Genomic DNA, 25716 nt, shown 5'->3' on the forward strand with positions numbered 1-25716 from the left:
TACTATTTGAACTCTTTAATTAGATTTTTGTGAATTTTGGTGCAGAAGTCTTCCACTGTTGTATGAGAGTATGGAAGCACAACTGGAGCTGTGTAGTCCGGCAACTGTCCCTTTGGCTTAGTGTAACTGAAAAACAGTGAGTAATTAATGCATTTTTAGGAATTCTTGAAGTAAATGCTAGAAACCAAAGCCCCGTACACGTGCTAGTGTAAACTCAGCAGGCCGATTGGGGGCCATATCGTCTGACCAACTAGTGTGTGAATTGCATTATGCTGGGAATACACGGTTAGTTTGTAGCTGAATGGATGGTTCGATAGATGATAGATCATTTCCGACATGTCCGATCTCCCTTTCGATGGTTTTGCTGCTCGATTTCTGATAGAAGTGAATGGAAAAAGATAATAAAAACGAGAGGAAGATAAGAATCGAGAGCTGAAATAGAGCGGCAAAAACGCACGGCAGAAACAAACAGTGTATTCCCTGCATAATGCATCGCTGAAAGATCCAAAGTGCTGGATCAACTTGGGCAAGTATGCATTGTTCTCCTTCTAACCCCGCCCGCCAGAAGACGCTCTATCAATTTTACAACGGGTAGGAGGCGCCCAAAGCAAGAATGCATCAACCAATAATACATTGAGGGTAGGAGAATCATATTAAAAAAAAAAAATTATACGCAAGGATTTTTAATAAAAAAAAAAAAAAGGTAACATTAGTTAAATAGAGCCCACTAAACACTCCCGGCATCTATTCCAAGGCGCTCCTGCCCCGGACATATATAAACCTGGCACGTATTTGACCTGACGAAGTGGTTTACGCCGAGAAACGCGTTGAGTGCTGTGATTGAATAAAGCTTTTTTTTAATTATAACTCCTCGTGTGCGTGCGTTTTTTTTTGATCCCCCTAACCTATATTTATTCTTGGTTGATGCATTTTTGCTTTGGGCGCCTCCTACCCTTGTTCCAGTCCTAGTACCCTACACTAGTAGGGTTCTCACCACACAACTTGATTGTGGGGTATAAACTTTTTTTTTTTTTTTGAGACACGACAGAAATCCACATCCAAAAGGCCGAGTGGGAATGTACAAGTGGTTGCCTCTGGAAGCAACCCTCCTTTGTGAGTATAATTCTACAAGTTATACTATTATTATCCTACCTAATAAAGTACAAGTGTCCCTGGGTCCCATGAGAGTGTCAGTGCTTTTGCGCTACTGCACATGTCCTGCACTGACACAGCCGTTGGGACAGGATGCAGGGGCCAGGAGGCGTGCGGACCGGGCGCACGCGGCATGTGGGTAAGCGTCGCGGCAGACCTAGTGCCCGTTTTTTAACCTGGCTTAGGTCACTAGTCCTTATAAGTGATATTACACCAGATCAGGCTCCCGGTGTCAGTGTATCTTTTTTTCTCTGCTAGTGTTCCTCTATCAATTTTGTATGTAAATTTATTGCGCTTCAAAATGGACCAATCAAATTAAACCCAGCAGGATTCAATTGGTAAATTTTCAAACGGCATAAATTTACATACAAAATTTGTATAATCCTGCATCAACTCAGAATAAAGAATGGTCAATGAGATGCAAATAATTCAGACTGTGGGTGTAAATCCTGCAGCTGACTTGACTGCATCACAATCTTTCTAACTGAGCACATGACAGAGCTATGCTGGGTACACACGTTGCGATTTCCCGTGGGATCGATTTGATTATTTCCAACATGTTCCATCGGGTTTCAATGGATACAGCCGTCGATTTTGCATATTAAGTATGCAAAATCGACAACTGTATCCATCAAAACCCGAGCGAACATGTTGGAAATAATCAAATCGATCCAATCGATGCCGCGGATCGAGCAGGAAATTGCAACGTGTGTACCCAGCATAAGGGGACTGCAGTCTGTATTGCAGGTTGTGGACTGTTTCTAGGCTCCTTTACAAGTGATGATTGATATTAGCTAATGAAAGAGGTTATAAAGAGGCCAAATAAAGCTCTGAAACTGTGTTTACACAGATCTAGGAAAACATTTGAGCCTGGAATGGGGCAAGCTGGTACAGGGGCAGTAGAAAGTTATGGAGGTATAAGATAGGCAGGACACTCAACAAATGCAAGTTTGAAAATGTGAAAAGCTTCTAGCCAATCTCTATGGGCTTGACATGCAGCAACACTGCATGCCAGTTAAACTTATCACTGCAGCAGTAACAGGAACCCTTCTGGTAGCTCCTTTCACTGTACAAGCAAACTGCTACTGGCATGTTAATGATGTTTCCATCTGGAGGGAAAGGTGTTACAACTGCTACTGCCAAGAGCTACAGTAAATCTCTAATTACAATCAGACTGGCAGTTTCAAGTGAACACTTGTAATTTGGGCTTGAACAATAGCCAAGTGTTACCTGATAAGTGTTTGCGAGGAAACTGTTAGCAAACGCAAAGGATGTTTATTCTAAATGCTTCTGGTGAAATGAGGGCAAGTATGACTAAAGTGTGTTCATGGATATGACTGCATATAACCTGTGACAAATCATCATGCAGTTGGTCTGAATAGTTGTTTTTTTTGTAAGCTAACTGTATTGTTGGTGTCTTTACTTTAAAAAAAAAAATTGCAATTAGGGATGTTTGTTCTGATGACAGGTTTTTGAACAACCACTGTTGAGACATGCTGCTTGGTTACTGTGAAGAGAATGTACTCTCTGATGGAAAGGGTAGAACAAAAGGGAGGCAAATCTGCTGTGGGGAATAAATAGTGGAGCAACAGAGCCTTATTTATTCATCATTGGTTGTTTATTGTGAAGCAGGCAATTTGGGCATTGGGATCAGCAGACGGCTGTGTTGGTTAATTGTAATCAGACACCTAAGCGATGAGTTGGGTACCCGATGTGGATAGCAACGATCGATCTACTACAGGGGTGCCCACACTTTTTCGGCTCGCGAGCTACTTTAAAATTTGCCGAGGCCAGGAGATCTACCAACGTCCCAAATGCTAAGCACGCGTTCCCCCCCGTCCCCCCCCCCCGCGTTAGCCAGGTATATGTGCCTGCAGCATAGGTTACATGCCCTCAGTATAGGTTAGCCTGGTATTTGGGCCCTCAGTGTAGGTTAGCCAGGTATATGGGCCCTCAGTGTAGGTTAGCCAGGTATATGGGCCCTCAGTGTAGGTTAGCCAGGTATATGGGCCCTCAGTGTAGGTTAGCCAGGTATACGGGCCCTCAGTGTAGGTCAGCCAGGTATACAGGCCCTCAGTGTAGGTTAGCCAGGTAAACGGGCCCTCAGTGTAGGTTAGCCTGGTATATGGGCCCTCAGTGTAGGTTAGCCGGGTATATGGGCCCCCAGTGTAGGTTAGCCTGGTATATGGGCCCTCAGTGTAGATTAGCCAGGCATATGGGCCCCCAGTGTAGCTTAGCCAGGTATATGGGCCCCCAGTGTAGGTTAGCCAGGTATTGGTGCCCCCAGTGTAGCTTAGCCAGGTATTGGTGCCCCCAGTGTAGCTTAGCCAGGTATTGGTGCCCCCAGTGTAGCTTAGCCAGGTATTGGTGCCCCCAGTGTAGCTTAGCCAGGTATTGGTGCCCCCAGTGTAGCTTAGCCAGGTATTGGTGCCCTCAGTGTAGCTTAGCCAGGCATATGGGCCCCCAGTGTAGCTTAGCCAGGTATATGGGCCCCCAGTGTAGGTTAGCCAGGTATTGGTGCCCCCAGTGTAGCTTAGCCAGGTATTGGTGCCCCCAGTGTAGCTTAGCCAGGTATTGGTGCCCCCAGTGTAGCTTAGCCAGGCATATGGGCCTCCAGTGTTGCTTAGCCAGGTATATGGGCCCCCAGTGTAGGTTAGCCAGGTATTGGTGCCCCCAGTGTAGCTTAGCCAGGTATTGGTGCCCCCAGTGTAGCTTAGCCAGGTATTGGTGCCCTCAGTGTAGCTTAGCCAGGCATATGGGCCCCCAGTGTAGCTTAGCCAGGCATATGGGCCCCCAGTGTAGCTTAGCCAGGTATTGGTGCCCCCAGTGTAGCTTAGCCAGGTATTGGTGCCCCCAGTGTAGCTTAGCCAGGCATATGGGCCCCCAGTGTAGCTTAGCCAGGCATATGGGCCCCCAGTGTAGCTTAGCCAGGCATATGGGCCCCCAGTGTAGGTTAGCCAGGTATTGGTGCCCCCAGTGTAGCTTAGCCAGGTATTGGTGCCCCCAGTGTAGCTTAGCCAGGTATTGGTGCCCCCAGTGTAGCTTAGCCAGGTATTGGTGCCCCCAGTGTAGCTTAGCCAGGTATTGGTGCCCCCAGTGTAGCTTAGCCAGGTATTGGTGCCCTCAGTGTAGCTTAGCCAGGTATAGGTACCTGTAGCGTAGGTTAGCCAGGGTCCTCTGGACTCCTGGAACCTCCGGCAGGCAGGCCGCTGGCCAATATGAATGGCGGGGAGAAGACGCGGCGAGGAGAGAGGCGGCGCGGCCGCTACATCATGGCTGGGGGCAGCGCCGGGCATGTTACCAGCACGCACGTTGCAGGCTGCCCGGCGCCGCCCCCAGCCATGACGTAGCGGCCGCGCCGCCTCTCTCCTCCCTCTCTGCTCGCCGCGTCTTCTCTCCCCGTCTCCCGTGCATTCTTATTGGCCAGCAGCTAAACATGATGAGCTGCTGGCCGCAAAATTTAATGAGACGCGGCCAAGAGGCCGCGATCTACCGAGGAGGCGGTCGCGATCTACCGGTAGATCGCGATCGACCTATTGGGCAGCCCTGATCTACTACATAAGAAATAATGGCTTTGATTCTACAAGCTGGGCTGCTAAAGCAGTGCAACTTAATGGCGTCAATTCACCAGAGAGGATTTACTAAGAGAAAAAAGGTAGGTAGTTTATCTCATGAGGTATTTTAACACTTTGGAGTCAATTCACCAGTGTGAGAGGACAGAGAGAAAAATGTTAGATAGCAAGGGATAATGGAGAGATATGCATGAGGAAAGTGTGAGAAAGCAGAGAGTTAGGTAATTGGTATTAATGATTTGCATGGGATACTTTTCCTCTCTGTAAGCTTGAAAGTGAAGCATTGTGGGTAGGAGGCGGAGTTTTACCACTACCTGACCAGAGTATTCCCGCCTTTTACTGCCGGATCATATCATAAATCATATCACGAGTGAGTCTGAACTTCTTCACCACCTCTGTCTCAGTAAAATTATCAAGAACTGTTCTCTCACGAAAAATACGAGGGGCGATTAAACAGACCCTCCTCCTGCTCCTTCGTCTCCTCATAATAGAAGCAAGCTCTAAGGCCTAGTCCAATCCGCTTGCGGCTGCGGACACGCTTGGGTAATGTATTTCAATGGGCTGGTGCACACCAGAGCGGGAGGCGTTTTGCAGAAACGCATACTCCCGGGCTGCTGCAGATTTTGGATTGCGGAGGCGTTTCTGCCTCAATGTTAAAGGGAAGGTTCAGGGACTAGCTAAAAAAAATAAAAATCCATTTCCACTTACCTGGGGCTTCCTCCAGCCCGTGGCAGACAGGAGGTGCCCTCGGCGCCGCTCCGCAGGCTCCCGGTGGTCTCCGGTGGCCGACCCGACCAGGCCGGCGGCCAGGTCGGGCCTCTTCTGCGCTCCATGGTGCGTTCCACGCCGGCGCGCTGACGTCATCGGACGTCCTCCGGGTTGTACTGCGCAGGCTCAGAACTACTGAGCCTGCGCAGTACAGCCCGGAGGACGTCCGATGACGTCAGCGCGCCGGCGTGGAACGCACCATGGAGCGCAGAAGAGGCCCGACCTGGCCGCCGGCCTGGCCAGGTCGGGTCGGCCACCGGAGACCACCGGGAGCCTGCGGAGCGGCGCCGAGGGCACCTCCTGCCTGCCACGGGCTGGAGGAAGCCCCAGGTAAGTGGAAATGGATTTTTATTTTTTTTAGCTAGTCCCTGAACCTTCCCTTTAAGTATAGGAAAAAAGCAAACCGCTCTGAAAAACGGCACTTCAGAGCGGTTTGCCAGGCGGTTTTTGTTACAGTAGCTGTTCAGTAACAGCTTTACTGTAACAATACATGAAATCTACTACACCAAAAACGCTTCACAAAACCGCAAAATGCTAGCTGAAACGCTACAGAAAAATAAGAAAAAGCGTTTCAAAATCTGCTAGCATTTTGCGGATCTGCTAGCGGTTTTTGGTGTGCACCAGGCCTAACAGAGTAAGCTCAAAAGGCTCCATCTTCCACAGCAGCAGCTGCTGTGTGGAAACCACAATATCTCCAGGTTCATTCAGGGGATAAAGAGATGAAAAAATAACGAATGGCCACACCCCCTTTCTTCCCTGGTGAATTGTGATTTGGAGAAAAACTAACTACTAACTATCACTTATTTATCTCATACTTATCTCACATTTATCTCTTGCATTTCTCTCTGTCGATATTTTCCCCTATACTTCTGGAGAATTGCTATTTGGAGATATCACAGGAGGTAAATTACCTCCCAAGAGATAAATAGGTTGGTAACCTCTGGTGAATTGACGCCATTGTGAGGGAGCGCTCGCTATGCTTGCCTTACATAGCGGCGCTTACTGCTATGTAAGGAGTGTGCCTGTGAAGTATCGTGACCGCTACTGTTAATTTACATAGTAGTAGCAACTATGTCCATTTATATAATAGCGGCTGCTAGTGAAGTATCGCGGTCGCGATACTTCACAGGACCGTCCGCAGTTAAAGTTGCACGCTTTGCTGCTTTATAAGCAACGTGCGTAACTAAGGAAGGCACACTCCTTACATAGCAGCGAGCGCTGCTATGTAAGGCGTGCATAGCAAGCGCTCTCTCAAATTAAGCAGCTTTAGCTTAAGGAATCAAAGCCATTGATTGTAGCCAACTATAGATATGGGGGGGGGGGGGGGGGGTGTAGTTTTAGATACCACAACACTTACACGTTTATTGATTTCTAGGGCTATTTATGCTGTTGCCAAGTTTTCAGCAGCAATGAATAACTTCCATGTGTACGGGTGATTAAGCGAGAGGAAATACAACTGACCAATCACCTCTGATTCTTCACAAATGGTTTTACTCACATTCGCACCAAAGCCAGGTAGTCCCAAATCTTTTCTAATAGATCGTCAAAATTCCAACGGTGATGGGCAGAGATTGGCACACAGTGTGGCACTTTGTAAATCACATCTAGTTCTTCCAAAGAAATCTGGTCGATCTTATTTAGCACATAGATGCATGGAATGTAAACCCTAAGAAACAATAATTCTTACAGTAAATGATGAGAAAAGTTATGTAGAAATTCTATTCATTTAAATAAAAGTAAAACTGCCCCCAATTCTAAGTAGTAAGGTTACTATAGTCTTAAAATAGTGGTCTGAAGTCATTAGAAAACAATATTCTACTTACCTGAGGCTTCCTCCAGCCCCTGGAAGCAGTCCTGTGCCCTCGCGCAGCTCCGTTCCCAGACAGTGGCCCAGTGTCCCCTCCGGTGTAGAAGACGACCTCGCCAGGTCATCTACTGAGCCTGCGCAAGCGCTGTCAATCATGCTGATGTCGTCTGGAGTGTACTGCGCTTTGAGTCCCCAGGGAGGAAAACGCTATATAAATATTATTGTTATTCACAGAACACTCCAGATGACGTCAGTGTGACCTCGAGAGGCTCTCGCACAGGCACAGTAGGGAGGAGGAGGGGGGGCGGGGGAGGAGGAGGGGGGGGAGGAGGAGGAGGAGGGGGGAGCAGGACCAGGAGGACCCCCGACCCCCCCGGGCCAGTGGATGGAAGTGGAGCTGCGGTGAGGGACGTATCCGCTTACAGGGGCTGGAGGAAGCCCCGGGTACATTGTTTGTTTTTATACACCTTGCATCTGTCTTTTAAGCTGTGTACGCACATTCAATTTTTATAGGCTAATGTTTGACCAATCTTACCACCTCCATATAGTAGGAGAGCTTATCTACACAATCTGTTCAGTAATCAAAATCTGTTGGCTTACACATTACATGGAAATGGTAAAAGTGGCCAATCAAAATTGGATGCATTTGTGTGTATACACCCTTAGTTTGTAAGATCATTTTTTTCTATGCAGAGGCATGATCACTTGATCACAGCACAGCTGTTTTCCTGGCACTATTCCTGGCTAATGACATGCCTTCCATTCTAATTACATAACTTCTCTCCATGGGAGCTGGTCTTTTAGATTTATGAACTCTAACCTGGACGCAGACACACAACAAGCTATTCAAAAAGTTAACAGTAATGTTGTATCGCCGACAGATATAATAAAAAAAAATCAGCTAAAAAGATTTGCAGAAGAACCTCCATTCACATCCAAAAAGTTGCCTATACAAACCTGTTTCCTTCAACCACATCAATGAGGTCATCTGCTGTTGCATCACTGCGCAAGGTAATATCTGCATTGTGGATTTTATACTCTGCCAGTATACTTTTTACAGTCTCAAGGTCCAGCTCACTCTGAGCACACTATGAACAAAGAAAAAAAAAAAAAAAAGGAATCACCACGTTAAGAAAATGTGTTGATATATCACATAAGAGAATGTTGACCCACCTACAAAGTGTCGTAGATTGTTCACACCAATAATGTTGCAATATGTGCCATCCCAATTCAGGTAAACTGAATTGTTCCTCATTTTGCATCACACAAAAACACAACACACACTAATTTTTTGTAATGTTTTGTATTGATGTGCGGAGGTGGAAAGCATTTCAGGTGTCTAGCACTAAGAACCAATCGGCAATGGGCCTTGTCTGACTGAACCCTGACAAACACTCGAAAACACTGGCACTAAAATTGCAGCATGCTACATGTCTCTGTGTGGCCTTCAGCCTGAACTGCCTCTACGCAGTGCATAGCTAAACAGTCAGCAGAGCATGATGGAGTTGTTAGTTCACCTTGCCTGACTGCCCATTCCTACCTCCAATCAGTATGCCTGGACCTCTACAGCTATCAGCAAACCTATTACTGCTCTTCCGCTCCATCAGTCTGCAACGTCAACTCCCCAGTGGGAAACTGTGTTACAGCATCAGTTTGGCATGGTTGGGAGCCATGAAAAGGCCACAGCAAATAAAAGAAAAACAAGCACTGTGTGTGTTAGGCTCCTTGCACACTGCATGCGATTCCGCTTTTTAATCGGTTTTTACATCCGTTTCCGATTTTTAATCTTTACTGCATGCTGCATTTTTTTATCCTTTTTTCTGTTGAATGTATTCAGGGAAAATCGGAACTGAAAATCGGAATCCGAATTGCAAAACTGATTTGCAGTGTGCAGGGAGCCTAAGATATCGAGAACTGCCCTAGTTGGACAGGTCCCACCTTCATTCCCAAGCTGTTTGGTGAGAACAGCTGTGTAGAGTTTTCATCCCATTTAGAGCCGAGGACTGGGCTCACGCACTCTGTATGACCAAGTGGATCACTGGTGGAGGGGCGTGGATACTTCGGAATGGAGGTGGACGCCATCCGTCCGTTTGGATCACAGGGAAACATGAAGATGCACAAGCACAGGCCCTCAGGTTAGGGAGGCTGTAACACTGCGCATCTGCTAAAATGTCAATACCTTGTGAATGCTGCACTCGTGTACTATGAGAGCAGCATGCTGACGTATTAGTACATAGGAAGAGAAGCGGTACAACTGTTAAACTGCGTTTAACAATAGTACCAGTCCTCTGCCTATGTACTGATACGCCACTCCATTGCCATGCGCAGACCCTCAGACCATAGCTGACAAGAGCTTTCCCCTCCCTCAGTGTTCAACCTGGACCCACGGAGTGCCTGCACCCGATCCCTGGCCTTAATAAGGACAAACACTTGACACGGCTGTTGTTACCAAACAGCCTGGGAACCCTGGTGAGACCTGTCCAACTGGGGCAGTTCCCAATATTTTACACTGGGGGATCTCTCTCTTATCTTACTTCTATTTGCCGAGGATAATCTGGGCTGCCCAGTGCATACTACATTGCCAGATTGCACTACCATATAGGGTTCATCCCGTCCTAACCTCGACATTAAAAGACCCAGGCACATTTAGCAGACTGAGAGCATCAGGACAGATGAACCAGCAATTCCAAAAACACTCCTATCACTTAACTTAGCGGGCCTGGCCGGGGAGCAATGACACTTTTTACAGGGGGTGAAATTCTGTTACCTGTGGTAACCTAGCAGCTTAATTATGGTATCTAAGGGTACATGGCTTCTTAATTTTGATACCCGGGGTTGAAATGGCTGCTTAATTCTAATATCTGGGTGCACATGGCTCTTATTTCTGATAACTGGTGTGACATGAATGCTTAATACGGATATCTGAGTGCAAAAGGCTGCTTAAAGTGGATCCGAGATAAACTTTTACTCATTGCAAAATTGTGTTCTTTTCATATAGTTTATAGGGCATTCCTCAAGCCCAATACTTTTTATTTTAATACTCCAATTTCCTATAAACTAAACAAGCCTCGCCCACAGCGCCTCCAGTGCTTTGGTACTCTAAGCCCCATGTAACAAGGGCTTATGGGAGCTAAGTCTGGGTAGAAGGAGGAGGTTACTAGCCAGAGATTTCAGAGGAGGAGGGAGGAGGAGAGGGGAGTAAAGTTTTCACAGGCCGAGGGCTGGAGATGCAGATCAGCTTGCCTGTGTGTAATAATTACATACAGAAAATGGCTGCCCTCTTCACAGGAAGAAATAATCGTATACTTTTGAAGCTGTTTGCAGCTAGATTTGCTGTGTAAATATATAAAGATATATATATCCCTAGACCCCTCACTACCCTCCAACTACTGCCCTATCTCCCTCCTCCCCTTTGCCTCAAAACTCCTTGAGCGTCTGGTTCACAAACGTCTGACCCAGTCCCTCAATGCCAACTCACTGCTAGACCCACTGCAATCTGGATTTCGGTCTGCCCACTCAACCGAAACAGCTATCAGTGGTTAATGACCTTGCCTTAGCTAAAGCTGAAGGCAACTACTCCTTTCTCCTCCTCCTTGACCTTTCAGCAGCTTTTGACACAGTAGATCATCCCCTAGTCCTCCAGTCCATGGGCATTCATGACCTCGCCCTGACCTGGCTTTCATCTTACCTCTCCAACCGCTCCTTCAGAACCTCCTTCAATGAGTCCTCATCCACCCCCAACCACCTCTCAGTGGGAGTCCCCCAAGGCTCAGTCCTTGGCCCCCTACTGTTCTCCCTATACACATCCTCCATTGGCAAGGTCATCTCCTCCATGGGTTTTAACTATCATCTATATGCTGATTACACCCAGATATACCTCCACACCCCTGACATATCCCCCACTACCATGGACAAGGTCTCCTCCTGCCTATCAGCCATCTCCTCCTGAATGTCCACTAGGTTCCTGAAACTAAATCTAGACAAAACTGAATTTATGATCTTCCCACCCCGGCCATCCATGAACCTCCCAGATGTGCATGTCACTGTTAACCACACTACCATTCACCCTACCTCTCAAGCCCGCTGTCTGGGTGTCACCCTGGACTCCGCACTCTCCTTAACTCCCCACATCCTAAACCTCACAAAGTCCTGCAACTTCCACCTTCGTAACATTTGCAAGATCCTTTCCTGACCTCTGCCACCACCAAACTCCTCATCCATGCCCTTATAGTTTCCTGCCTTGACTACTGCAATGCCCTTCTGTCTGGTCTCCCTATGACCCGAATAGCCCCGATGCAGTCCAATGCAGTCCATCATGAATGCGGCAGCCAGAATTATCCACTCCTCCCATTGCTCCACCACAGCAGCTCCCCTCCGTGAATCCCTCCACTGGCTTCCTATCCAGTCCAGAATCAGATACAAGATACTGTGTCTGACCTACAACTCTGTCCAGAAAACCTGTCCAACCTACATTTCCGATCTTACTCAGAGGTACACACCTAGCCGCTCACTCCGCTCCTCGAATTAACTTTGCCTGACCACCCCCCGCATCACCCAGTCCCATGCACGCCTCCAGGACTTCTCAAGAGCTGCTCCAACACTATGGAACTCCCTACCTCCACCCATTAGGGCAGCCCCCTCCTTCAACATCTTCAGGAACGCCCTCAAAACTCACCTTTTCACTCTGGCCTACCACCCCTCACAAGTGCTCTAAACCCGCAGCTGAACTCTGGCCCCCTACCTCTCCCTCAAGATTGCAAGCCTTTGGGCAGGGTCCTCCTCCTTTTGTGTCCTACCTGATCATGCACCTCCGTTACTGTGAACCCATTCTATGCATCTGAGTGAACCTAACTTGCCTAATCTCCATGCTCCCATCCAGTGACTGACTAAGCATTACCTTGTACTCATACTGTGCTGCATTATCTGGTCTTTCTTGTATTCCTGTATTGTCGTATTGCACCCCTAAATATTGTCTGTAACCTAAACTAATGTCCAGCGCTGCATAATATGTTGGCGCTTTATAAACAATATATAGATAGATAGATAGATAGATAGATAGATAGATAGATAGATAGATAGATGGACAAGTTACTTGTTACAGATAGTTTTTCATCTCGGATCCGCTTCAATTCTGATATCTGGGTCCACAAGGCAACTTAAAGTGAATGTTTACGGTTTACTCACCTAAGGAGAGGGAAGGCTCGATCCTAATGAGCCTTCCCTCTCCTCTCCCGGTGCCCAGTCCCACGCAGAATCCCCCGTGGCAGTATTCGACCAGTTCGGTCAAATACTGCCACTTCCGCATGCCGAAGGGAGCTTTCGGAAGCCTTCGGGAGCACTCGGGCTCCCGATGACGCGGCCGCTCCATACTACGCATGCGCGAGCGCCCTCTATGACGCGTACGCAGTATGGAGCGGCCCGTCTTCGGAAGCCCGAGTGCTCCCGAAGACCTCCGAAGTCCCTGCGGCGGCGAACGCGAACGGGGGAGCCAGCGCAGCACCGAGGGCACCGGGAGAGGAGAGGGAAGGCTCATTAGGACCGAGCCTTCCCTCTCCTTAGGTGAGTATCTGACTTTTTTTTTTTTTTTTTTTTTTAGCGGTACCCATTGGCTTTAAAGAGGAACTCCAGGGAAAATAATGTAATAAAAAAGTGCTTCTTTTTTTACAATAATTATGTATAAATGATTTAGGCCCTGATTTAGGCCCTGATTTAGGCCCTGACATTTATCACATGGTGACATTTTTACTGCTGGCAAGTGATGTACCTGTTGTATGCTGTTTTGCAGTTGGAAACAGCTGTAAATAGCTATTTCCCACAATGCAACAGGGTTCAGACAGGAAACTGCCAGAAGTACCTCGGTACTCAGAGCTTCTTGTGGGAGGGGTTTCACCACAATATCAGTCATACAGCGCCCCCTGATGGTTGGTTTGTGAAAGTGAATAGATTTCTCATGTAAAAGGGGGTATCAGCTACTGATTGGGATTAAGTTCAATTCTTGGTCGGATTTTCTCTTTAACCCTCTTGGCGGTAACCCCGAACTACGTTCGGGGTAAGCCGCGCAGGAGGTTCTCAGGCCCTGCTGGGCCGATTAGCGTAATTTTTTTTTTGCTGGAGCTGCGCCAGCACACCGATCGCCGCCGCCCCGCGCTCGATCGCCGCTATCCGCGCCGCCGTACAGCCCCCCCCCCAGACCCCTGCGCTGCCTGGCCTATCAGCGCCAGGCAGCGCTAAGGGGTGGATCGGGACTCCCTTAGACGTCACGACGTCCATGGCCATGGCGACGGGGGAAGCCCTCCAGGAAATCACGTTCTTTGAACGGGATTTCCTGACCGCCTATCGCCCGAGGCGATCGGAGGGGCTGGGGGGATGCCGCTGAGCAGCGGCTATCATGTAGCGAGCCCTCGGCTCGCTACATGATTTAAAAAAAAAAAAATATAGCAAAAAACCGGCAGCGCTGCCCCCCTGGCGGTTTTTAATATACCGCCAGGGAGGTTAAAGTGCACCTGAGGCAGCTTGAATACAAAAAAAGTTAAATACCTAGATAGAGGGAAGCCTCTGGATGGTTCAGAGGCTTCCCAAGTCCTCCTTGCCCTCACTGTTTACACGCATGGACCCACAGAACACAACAGACAAGAGCTTGTACAGTATGGCCGAGCCTGCGCAGTAACTGAAGCTGCTTGTCCAAAAGCGTCTCCATGCTACTGCACAGGCACTCGCGCAGTACAGCCACACTCATGCACGAAGTGGAGCGAGGATCCCAGGAAGCGGCGGTGATTTTGAGGACAACGAGAAAAGCCTTTGGAGGATTCAAAGGCTTCCCTGTTCTTAGGGAAGCATCTAATGTTTGTTTGTTTTTAACCGTCTCAGGTTCACTTTAATTCTGATATCTGAATGCACAAGGCTGCTGAAAGGGGAACTGAAGTAAGAGGTATACGGTATATATATATTTATTTCCTTTTAATCAATACCAGTTGCCTAGCAGCCCTGCTGGTCTATTTCTCTGCAGTAGTATCTGAATAACACCAGAAACAAGCATGCAGCTAGTCTTGTCAGATCTGACTTTAAAGTCTGAAACACCTGATTTGCTGCATGCTTGTTCAGGGGCTATGGCTAATAGTATTAGAGGCAGAGGATCAGCAGGGCTGCCAGGCAACTGGTATTGCTTAAAAGGAAATAAACATGGCTGCCTCCATATACCTCTCTCTTCAGTTGTCCTTTAAAGGATACCTTAGCGTAAAACCGAGGGACGGAGGAGAACGGGAGGAGCGGTGGGCATAAGGCCACTACACATGCCTTCTCTCCGTTTTTTTAATTGGTTCTGCGCTAAGGTATCCTTAATTCCTATATCTGGTGTGACATGGCTGCTTAAAGTGTACCAGAGCTGGATTAAACAAAATGTTTTATATATACCTGGGGCTTCCTCCAGCCCCATACGCATGGATCGCTCCCATGCCACAGTCCTCAGTCTTCTCGCAGCTCCGATACCGGGTCCTCGCACTTCCGTCAGTCGGAGCTAGTCTGAGGTAAGTGAAGTGCGCTGTTTGCGTATCTCTCCAGCAGTCGCTTCTCCTGCATAGACTGGCCCGACTGACAGAAGTGCTAGGACCCGGTATCGGAGCTCAGAGAAGACTGAGGACTGTGGCGTGGGAGTGATCCGTGCGTATGGGGCTGGAGGAAGCCCCAGGTACGTATAAAACATTTTGTTTAATCCAGCTCTGAGTCCCTATAAGTCTGGTATCTGGTGTGTACATGATCTAGTTCACACTGCTGCTTAAGTCTGGTATTTTGTGCCACACAGATGCTTAATTGCTGTAATGTGACCAGAGATTAAATAAAATAAAAAATAGTAGTCAGAGTGAGGGCTCGTTCACACTAGAGGCTTTTTTTTGGAATTTTTAAGCGTAGGCGATGTGTACAAATCGCCCTAAAAGCGCTTACTCTATGCTTTCCAATGAGACAGTTCTCATTGGGGCGTTCCGTTTGCTTGCCGCTGATAAAAGCGATGCATGTACCATTTTCAGGGCGATCTGCCCTGAATGGAAGGTATAAGGAAATCGCAAAGCTCTTGAAAATGCGCTTTGTATAGCGATTTAATAAATGCATTGTATTTATTCATTTCCGGGTGCAAAATAATCACTTCCTGACTGACGTCTGGAAGTGATTTAAATAATTGCTCTGCTAAAGCGCTTATAACACGCAGAGCAGGAAGATTAGAAAAAGAAAAAAGGATAATCGCTCAGCGCGGGTAATAGCGCGAGTGCAACGCAATGTGAACAAGGCCTAGCACAGGGGTGCCCACACTTTTTCGGCTCGCGAGCTACTTTAAAATTTGCCGAGGCCAGGAGATCTACCAACGTCCCAAATGCTAAGCACGCGTCCCCCCCCCGCGTTAGCCAGGTATATGTGCCTGCAGCATAGGTTACATGCCCTCAGTATAGGTTAGCCTGGTATTTGGGCCCTCAGTGTAGGTTAGCCAGGTATATGGGCCCTCAGTGTAGGTTAGCCAGGTATATGGGCCCTCAGTGTAGGTTAGCCAGGTATACGGGCCCTCAGTGTAGGTCAGCCAGGTATACAGGCCCTCAGTGTAGATTAGCCAGGTAAACAGGCCCTCAGTGTAGGTTAGCCTGGTATATGGGCCCTCAGTGTAGGTTAGCCGGGTATATGGGCCCCCAGTGTAGGTTAGCCTGGTATATGGGCCCTCAGTGTAGATTAGCCAGGCATATGGGCCCCCAGTGTAGCTTAGCCAGGTATATGGGCCCCCAGTGTAGGTTAGCCAGGTATTGGTGCCCCCAGTGTAGCTTAGCCAGGTATTGGTGCCCCCAGTGTAGCTTAGCCAGGTATTGGTGCCCCCAGTGTAGCTTAGCCAGGTATTGGTGCCCCCAGTGTAGCTTAGCCAGGTATTGGTGCCCTCAGTGTAGCTTAGCCAGGCATATGGGCCCCCAGTGTAGCTTAGCCAGGTATATGGGCCCCCAGTGTAGGTTAGCCAGGTATTGGTGCCCCCAGTGTAGCTTAGCCAGGTATTGGTGCCCCCAGTGTAGCTTAGCCAGGTATTGGTGCCCCCAGTGTAGCTTAGCCAGGTATTGGTGCCCCCAGTGTAGCTTAGCCAGGTATTGGTGCCCCCAGTGTAGCTTAGCCAGGCATATGGGCCCCCAGTGTAGCTTAGCCAGGTATATGGGCCCCCAGTGTAGGTTAGCCAGGTATTGGTGCCCCCAGTGTAGCTTAGCCAGGTATTGGTGCCCCCAGTGTAGCTTAGCCAGGTATTGGTGCCCCCAGTGTAGCTTAGCCAGGCATATGGGCCCCCAGTGTAGCTTAGCCAGGTATATGGGCCCCCAGTGTAGGTTAGCCAGGTATTGGTGCCCCCAGTGTAGCTTAGCCAGGTATTGGTGCCCCCAGTGTAGCTTAGCCAGGTATTGGTGCCCCCAGTGTAGCTTAGCCAGGTATTGGTGCCCCCAGTGTAGCTTAGCCAGGTATTGGTGCCCTCAGTGTAGCTTAGCAGCTAAACAGCTTATTGGCCAGCAGCTGTTTAGCTGCTGGCCAATAAGAATGCACGGGAGACGGGGAGAGAAGACGCGGCGAGCAGAGAGGGAGGAGAGAGGCGGCGCGGCCGCTACGTCATGGCTGGGGGCGGCGCCGGGCAGCCTGCAACGTGCGTGCTGGTAACATGCCCGGCGCCGCCCCCAGCCATGACATAGCGGCCGCGCCGCCTCTCTCCTCCCTCTCTGCTCGCCGCGTCTTCTCTCCCCGTCTCCCGTGCATTCTTATTGGCCAGCAGCTAAACATGATGAGCTGCTGGCCGCAAAATTTAATGAGACGCGGCCAAGAGGCCGCGATCTACCGAGGAGGCGGTCGCGATCTACCGGTAGACCGCGATCGACCTATTGGGCAGCCCTGGCCTAGCACATACGTATGCATATGTTTATTTGAGATAGGACTGATTAGTCGCAACTTCTGCATTAGCACACCAAGCATCTCTGCATATTGATGAAAGTGTTGCTGAAGTAAATCCAGCGAGGCTGTACGGGTATAGAGGGATGAATACATTATAATTGTAGCTTCGTGCAGACTCATGAACTCATGAAAATGAAGATAATTCTGTGTATAGTCATCAATATGCCATGTACTGTTGCCATGGTTTTCTAAAAAAAACTTTTTACAGCTGCAGACACTAGTTGAAAGATATTTAATGCTCTTTAGTCATATAGATGTTTATACTAAAGCGACCCTTTAAAGCCAGACTACAAACAATAAATGTGCCTGTCCCCACTAGATAAAGCTGCGGCATACAATTTGTATCATGCTGGCATACTCAACTGCAATGTAAAATCAAAACAGGCACATACACTGCACATTTGTTTTGCTGCATGTTTTCCAGCTACTGTACTAAAGGAACACTATCGATGAACATGTTTTTTCAATTGAGATAGGAAATGTTCGGCCAACACTTTCATTCCACTGCAGGAGATTTGGGCGCAGTGGCTGCCACCATAGGCCATAATAGGAATTACGGCTATAGCGGTGCACAGTGAGTAACTTCAGCGCCGTCATAAGACGGAGCTAAAGTTACTTATAAAACACTGTAATTTGACCTCCGGCAATTGCTGGGAGCCAAATTATTTAATTCCCCGCCATCCATGGCAGCATGGAGGGGGAATAGTATTTAACGTCGCCAGGAACTTGTGCAGGAGCAGGATCAGCCATATACCGGCTGTATCCTGTGCCCAAGACTCCCGGCACGATTCCTCTCGTACGCAATGTTTGGGAAGTGCTGTTAAGTACTGGTGCATACATTTGAATTCTTATCTCCTCGTTTCCGGTTATCTGACTCCTTCCACACTTTTTTTGAGGGCAAGTGTGTGTGTGTGTGTGTGTGTGTGTGTGTTTTTTAAGAGTGTGTGTGTGTGTGTGTGTGTGTGTGTGTGTGTGTGTGTGTGTGTGTGTGTGTGTGTGTGTGTGTGTGTGTGTGTGTGTGTGTGTGTGTGTGTGTGTGTGTGTGTGTGTGTGTGTGTGTGTGTGTGTGTGTGTGTGTGTGTGTGTGTGTGTGTGTGTGTGTGTGTGTGTGTGTGTGTGTGTGTGTGTGTGTGTGCTCTGCCCGTTTCTGAGCTCTCTGCAGAGAGCAGAGGAAATGTATCTTATGTGCAACATAAACATTTGTAATTTTGTCTGTGAATTTTAGCATGTCAGACTGCAGAGATTCATACCTTTGCAAATGAGACATTCCAAAAGTAGCTAAAATCTACACACATTGAATTAAAGCATTTGCCTGATATTTAACATGAAAAGTAGTAAAATGTGTACACAGCTACTTAGACATTATTTGCACATTGTCATTTTAGAAAACTAGGTTTGATAGTGTTCCTTTAACATATAACGTACTGTTGCTGTAAGATTTATGCCACCTTTGTCCTTCTTCTTGAACCCAATGTTGGGTGGATTTTTGTTCAGTCTGATCCCAAACCCTTCCAGTTCATTTTCTATGATTTTTTTATGTCCCAGTGGTTTCAACACATCTAAGACAATAAGGATTAGATTGCATGTCCGAGCCACTGTAAAAGAAAAGGAGAAAGTATTTATAAATTGGTATTAAGCCTAGTAGAGGCATACAAGGCATGTCGCCCAGTAGGGATGGGGACCTGATCTCTCAGGTAACATTGCAGGGCCGAGGCTGTACAGGCGCATTGCTAGCCTGTGGGCTAGTGACCTGTTCTGTTCCTATTTGGGAGCAGAGGGATGACTGAGTCAGGTGAGTGGAGAAAATCTTGTCCAGCGGTTGGCGGAATCAATTTGCCAGGCTAATCGTTAGTGGAGGCATTGGTTGGCATCATGGGCTACTGTGCACACTCTAGATTCTCAGTAGAGGCAATAGTTATTGCTTGCCTCAGCCAAGTTTCATCTAGCGTGTGTACAATGCTTTAAATGTATCATCAACATGGTTCTATAATAAAAGACTCAGAAACTTACCTGCTATGACTTGCCTGCCTCTGCCTTTACCATCTTTAGCTCCTTCAATAATTCCTGGTAGATCAAGCAGCTGTCAAAACAAAGAAAACACTATTGCTCTCAATCTCTGCAACAATGCCAATTTTATGTAACTATCTGCAAGGTCTTCTAGGATCAGTACCTGAATCTTGGCTCCCTTGTATCTCACCACTCCAGGAACTGTGGTCAAGGTGGTGAACTCATAGGCTGCCACTTCAGAGTAAACACCAGCCAAGTTACTGAGTAGTGTGGACTTTCCCACAGAGGGGAATCCAACAAAGCCTATTCGAGCATCACCAGTTTTTGCAACATCAAAACCTACCAGAAAATAATGAATTGTTGAAACAAGACAACACATAGCACAAATCTACATTTAGGGCCCTTTTCCACTAGCAATAGCTAGCGTTCACGCTGAACGCTAGCGATTGCTGAATCGCAAAAGGTAAAAAATTCCCGGCGATTTTCCGACGTTTGCAATCGCAATTTTGCTATGCTATGCACTGCATAGCAAAATCGCGGCAATAATCGATCCGCCGTGCGATCGCGATCAGGTAAAAAACGAATCGCAGTAGTGGAAATGACCTACCGCGATTCCTATGTTAAAAGCAAACTGTAGCGATTTGAAAAATCACTAGCGGTTTGCGGTTTTGCGATTCAGCCATCGCAAACACTGTAGTGGAAAAGGGCCCTTATTGTATGCTAAAAATGTACAGTTTTTAACCATATTTGCATATGTGTTGTGTTAACACTAAATTTTACAATTTTTTTAAAGCAAATTACTGTCTAACATGGTATCCAATAAAATAAACACTTGTTTCCCTACTCCTTATTGCACATAGTTATCCTAATTACTTTTGACCTTAATTAATGTATTCTTTGTAAAAGCCAGACAGTGTTGGAGGTGGTGTCGCTAAGCCGAAAGTAGATTTTGTGCCACAGGAAATGGTCTGCAGTGTATTAGCATCAGGGCTGTGGAGTCGGAGTCGTGGAGTCGGAGCAATTTTGGGTGCCTGGAGTCGGAGTCGGGAAAAAATGCACCGACTCCGACTCCTAATGAATTTGTAACTGTAATTAAAATAGCAAATATGATAAAATGTTCTATTTCTCACATAATAGTCATTAAAAATAATGTATATATACAGTAATAGCTGTGCTCAGTCCACAAAAATGAAATAAACCAATCAAAATTAGTTACTCGTGCTGCTTCAATAAAGCAGTCCCCATATTTTTAAAGTCAGATATACACATCTGATTGTGACTGTATATATGATGTGTACACAGGAATCTCTTATATATACTAAATAACATCTATGCTGTAAGTATAAAGCCTGATGTGTAGCCGAGTCACTAATAGAGATGGTCAATCAGATGGAAATAATTCTGCGTTGATTCTGATCTATGCAAAGATTTATCTTTGCTCATGAAATCCAATAATTTGATATGTTGTTAAAATTTGGTTTGGTGACTACAAATTAAAGGCTACCTGAGACGGATGAAAAGTAAAGTTTTATACATACCTGGGGCTTCCTCCAGCCCCCTTCAGTCCAATCAGTCCCTCGCTGTCCTCCGCCACTTGGATCTTCTGCTATGAGTCCTGGTAATTCAGCCAGTCAGCACAGTCCAGCCACGTGCCGCTCCTACAGCCAGGAATGTTCTGCACCTGCGTAATAGTGCTGCGCAGGTGTAGTATGCTCCCGGCGGTGTGTGCATGCGCACTACGCCAGAGTGGCTCAAGTACCTGGACTCATAGCAGAAGATCCAGGTGGCGGAGGAGGACAGCGAGGGACTGATTAGCCTGAAGGGGGCTGGAGGAAGTACCAGGTATGTACAAAACTTTAATTTCATCTGTCTCAGGTTTACTTTGTTACACAGTAGTACTATACTCTACATATGCACTCCCCACAGAGCTTCAGGGAATTCACTGAGAATGTTGTGCACATTGAACACAGAGGTGTTGTCTATCACCCATAAACCTGGTTCAGATTGTACATGAAGAATGTGTAATAGAGGAAGAATCTCCTCATTCTCCTGGAGAGTACCTGCACATCACTCTTACATGTACCCACAGTTACATTGCCTAGGGCCTGATCCATGTTCAGATTGTGCATGAAGAATGTGTAATAGAGGAGAGGAAGAATTTCCTCATTCCCCTGCAGAGTACCTGCACATCATTCTTACATGTACCCACACTTACATTGCCTAGGGCCTGATAGATGTTCTTTGTTCCGGTTTGTACCTTTTACAAGTACTCTTACCAAGGACTAGTTTTAGTCTAAAGGGAATAAATATAGTAGTCTACATATTCTTCTCACTTCAGTTGTCTTGTAAAATTCCTAAGCGTTGGCAGTTAAGAGACGAATTTCACGTTACATACTTTTAATCAACAAAATTGTAATATGCAAATTAGAGGAGTCGGAGTCGAGGAGTCGGTGGAATCCTAAACTGAGGAGTCGGAGTCGGTGGATTTTTGGACCGACTCCACAGCCCTGATTAGCATGCAACAGATCTCTTTCTGATCAGATTCGATCAGAGAAAGAGCTGACTCTCGGACGATCTGCCCATACATCATGAGATCTGTATAGGCATTTTATGCTATCTTATCTACTGCAGTTAGTGATCAAAGAAACAATTTGTGGAGCAGATGTAGCTTTGTAATTCATAAGCCTTTTGCAAAGGGAAACAGTTCATTAACCCTTTCAAGTAAGTAATTATTTGTCCCTAGACGTACTTATTGCATGACTAATCTGTTAGAGCAGAGGGGAAATTGTATCTATAGTTGCAGTTAGCATTGTGGATGCTGCGGGAGTTGACAATAGACTCTTCCACACACAGCTTCACAGCACTGCAGTGTTCTCCCCAGAATTCTTTTCTAGCCGGGTGGTATGAAAAAGTAGCCGGGTGGGGCGAGATGAAAGAATGCATGGCAGGTGCTTCTCTGCACAATTCTGCTTACAGCAGAGCAGGTGGTGAGCTGATGACAGCCGGGTGTTCACCAAAACTAGCCAGGTGCAGCACCCGGCTAATAGAGCCTGGGGAGAACACTGCACTGGGTTGCCTTTGAAGATGGACTACTCTGCAGTCCGATGCTGTCTGAATCTGTATGCGTTTACATTTTTCAGGTAAAAACTATTAAAAAAAAAATGTAAATAATAATAATAATCGCTGTGCACTTTATTAATAGGATCCTGAGAAAAAGGCTTTCTTTGATAGTTGCCCTTTAATTAGATTTGGGTGTGGAAACACTACAACCCATCTGGCCATACTTTATAGAATTTAGATGTAACTCTTCAATGCTCACATATGATTTTCCAAAAAAGACAGAATGGAAGTTCTATCCACTTATTACACGTAAAAGTTGTTAGTATGAACTCATACCAGGCTAAAAATGAATGAGCTAAATGTGTGGTTTCTGTGAGAAACCGCTGCACATATTATAGTTGATTTATTTCGGTGGTATACTAAGAAAAAATGTGCTATGCACATCTCCACACTTGGAGAACGGTCAGACAGAATTTATCAAGCTTTATCGGGGACCAGGTATGCTCCATGAATAACACAGAGGACTCTATCATGTAAGTGGAGAGGCACCTTCACCTATGCTTTTTAAAGAAATGCCTTGTCATTAACCTTTGGTAGAATTATTGCATTATGTAGCATAGTAATGAGTTTCTTCAAAGTTTGGCCAGTAATAATATTCAACTGGGCAGGAGGGAAGGATAGGAAATTGGGGCCCATATGCAATTCACTTTTTCACCCAAGTTTTCTCCTGGGTGATAATTTTAAACTTGTCAATAAAATGCCTTTTCAGCCACCAGAAAGCAAATACATACTTAAAATAATTTTGATAGTACTTTTTCACTTACTTTTTGGTACTTTTTAGTTAAAAAGTGCTGGAAAGTTATTTTAAATTAAAGATGAAAAAGTATCTCCTAGGAGAAAACTCAGGTGAAAAAGTGAATTGCATATGGGCCTGGGTGTGTAAAGCTTGGTGGAGTTTGTAGCAGGGGTCTAACTACAGCAGGGCAGCCCCTGCAACTGCATGGGGGCCAGAGCTGTAAGCGGGCCCCCAACTACTAATTCACTCCATCTGATAAAGGGGTCCATCCTTCAGATCAGGTGTTTTGTGGCTACACTTGTAAAGGGTGTGAAGATTATAAGGTCAAATCTTGTTTTATGACCCTTGCATGATGGGCCCAGGCTGGGAGAGTCACCAGGAGTAAGCAAGGGAAATGGTGTCAACATTGGGGGGGCCACGTGATTTGTAGTTCCACCCCTAGAACTTTAAAGTATTGGCAACCTATTGCAAAAATAGAACTAGAAAATGAACAATGGTATCACGCATGCCATGTGCAGACAAAACACGGCGGGCTTACAAGAATAAACTTACCTTCACCAGGCCCTCCCCCTCCACCACCTTTAGGAGTGATAAGTTCACGGCGTAGTTTGGCTAGACGAGCTTTCAGCAAGCCAAGGTGGTGAGCAGTGGCTTTATTTTTCTGAGTCCTGGCCATCTATATAACAAATAGCAACATCATTGTGAATAATGCTTTGTGTATTATTGGAAGCATGCTTAACTATATGCCAATATCTGCATCCCATATCACTGTAGCCAGGAAACTGTTACAAAGAACTTCATCATTCATTACATAGAAGCAGGGCAAACAGACAAACATTGTTTTTTGATTAAACAGAAAAATGAAAAGCATTGTCCATAATGGAACACCTTCGGAAATAACTGTGTTCTCCCCAGGCTTTTTTTTAGCCGGGTGCTTCACCGGGCTAGATTTTGTGAGCACCCGGGTGTCATCGGCTCACCTCCTCCTATACTATAAGCAGAGTTGCACACAGAAGCACCAGCCCTGCATTCTCTCATATTGCCCCACCCAGCTACTTTTCCATGCCACCCGGCTGGAAAAAATTCTGGGGAGAACATTGAACATCATATGTCAGATATAACATTGTTGAAGTGTAGACAATAAGAAAATAAAACTCTTATCATAGTTGCATAAACAAAAGAAGAGTTATTTCAAGGCGCCGCTGTGAAACTTTACATTGCTGTATCATTATTTATCTTTTATTACAAACACACACAGAGAAAGTACCTTTAATATAATACACAAACAATTAGGTTGTTTGCCCATATATTGGCAAATGGGGCAGCAAATTTGATCATTAGATAGATATCCCTCTCTTGATCAAATTTCATCAGGTAGGGATCTATTGCTGCCACACAGATTTCAGCTTAAAATCTATGTAGCTGCATCTGCCTGCTGTGTGCCCCCCTTGGCCTGTGGTAAGTGTTATAGGTTCACCTGTCTGCCAGCAAAAACTCCTATGTCCCCAATTGTTCTCCATTACCGCTGGGGGCACCTGTACCCTGTGACCCCAGTGCATGTACATGATATACGTACATGCGATGGGGTCATGGTGGAAACAGGTGCCCCCAGCAGCAATGAAGAGAAGATACAGGACAAAGGAGCAGCGCACCAGTGGACAGGTGGGCGCTAGTCTAGTTTAGGGTGCCCAGTAGGAAACCTCATAGAGAACAGTTCTCCAATCACAGCACCTAAAGCACAAAGTGTTGTGATTGGCCAAATAGTGTGGGCGTAGTTTAGTAAAACCTATCTGAAACCTAGCCGATCCAGAAGGTGTTGTACACCCAATCTTGTTAGCCGATTTTCTCTGTGAGATTTCCTGCTGGGTCCTCTTAACTAGCACCCAGGTGATCCAAAGGTACAATGCAGCACTCATCATGGGGGACAGTCAGTCGTCAGGACGCCAGCATGCAGATCTATCATTTTGATTGATTTTAGCTGTAAAACGATAAAAAAATGGGGCCATCACAATCTCTGCCAGGTTTGATCATTATGATCAAATCTGCAGGATATTTGCACAGTAGATTGAATAAAGTATATAGGAACTTTTAGTCGACACCAAGAGGCAACGTAATAATTAGATTTATTTGTAAGTCACTGGGTTCCAGAAATAACATTCCATCATGGAATGTTATCTCTGGAACCCAGTGACTTACAAATAATCTAATTATTACGTTTAAGTATTCAACCATCCCAGATTTTGTTAGGGGTAAGCCGTAAATAAAAGCAGGGACCGGACAGTATACAGATGTCAATAAGCAATGTGATACAAACATTTTACTACTGGCTGCTACTACTACACGACTCTGCCTCTTACATGCCTGTCTTCCCTAGTTCTCACTGGGCCAGCAGCTGGGCCCGCACGCACACATGCTGGATCCAAATAACCTCTCGTAGGCCTGTTCTTTTCAAGTATTCGCTACCCTCACCCGCCATTCACCTCGGACTCTATTTCGGCGATCTTGGCTAGTGTCGTACTCATGATGAAACCGGGTCAGCCACGAGACTGCGAGAAACCGGCAAACGACTGCTAGCACACCGCGCAGGCGCAGCAAGAACCGAGCGG

The 25716-nt window shown here is 46.6% G+C and overlaps 1 protein-coding gene across 2 annotated transcripts; it reads right to left on the minus strand.

Annotated features, from left to right (window-relative positions):
• On the minus strand, positions 1 to 25716 carry DRG1 (developmentally regulated GTP binding protein 1). Of its 2 annotated transcripts, none has more exons than XM_068271462.1 (8): positions 25591 to 25716; positions 23663 to 23786; positions 19418 to 19593; positions 19258 to 19327; positions 18673 to 18842; positions 8257 to 8387; positions 6991 to 7158; positions 1 to 126 (listed from the first exon to the last, which is right to left on the minus strand). In XM_068271462.1, exons 1-8 carry the CDS (start codon positions 25630 to 25632, stop codon positions 3 to 5), a joined length of 1005 nt encoding a protein of 334 aa, XP_068127563.1. In that variant the 5' UTR covers positions 25633 to 25716; the 3' UTR covers positions 1 to 2. The 2 variants fall into 2 exon arrangements, with proteins under 2 accessions (XP_068127563.1, XP_068127564.1); XM_068271463.1 differs by lacking the exon at positions 25591 to 25716 and adding an exon at positions 25472 to 25567.

Source organism: Hyperolius riggenbachi, chromosome 1 (assembly GCF_040937935.1).
Source record: "Hyperolius riggenbachi isolate aHypRig1 chromosome 1, aHypRig1.pri, whole genome shotgun sequence".
Taxonomy (NCBI): domain Eukaryota; kingdom Metazoa; phylum Chordata; class Amphibia; order Anura; family Hyperoliidae; genus Hyperolius; species Hyperolius riggenbachi.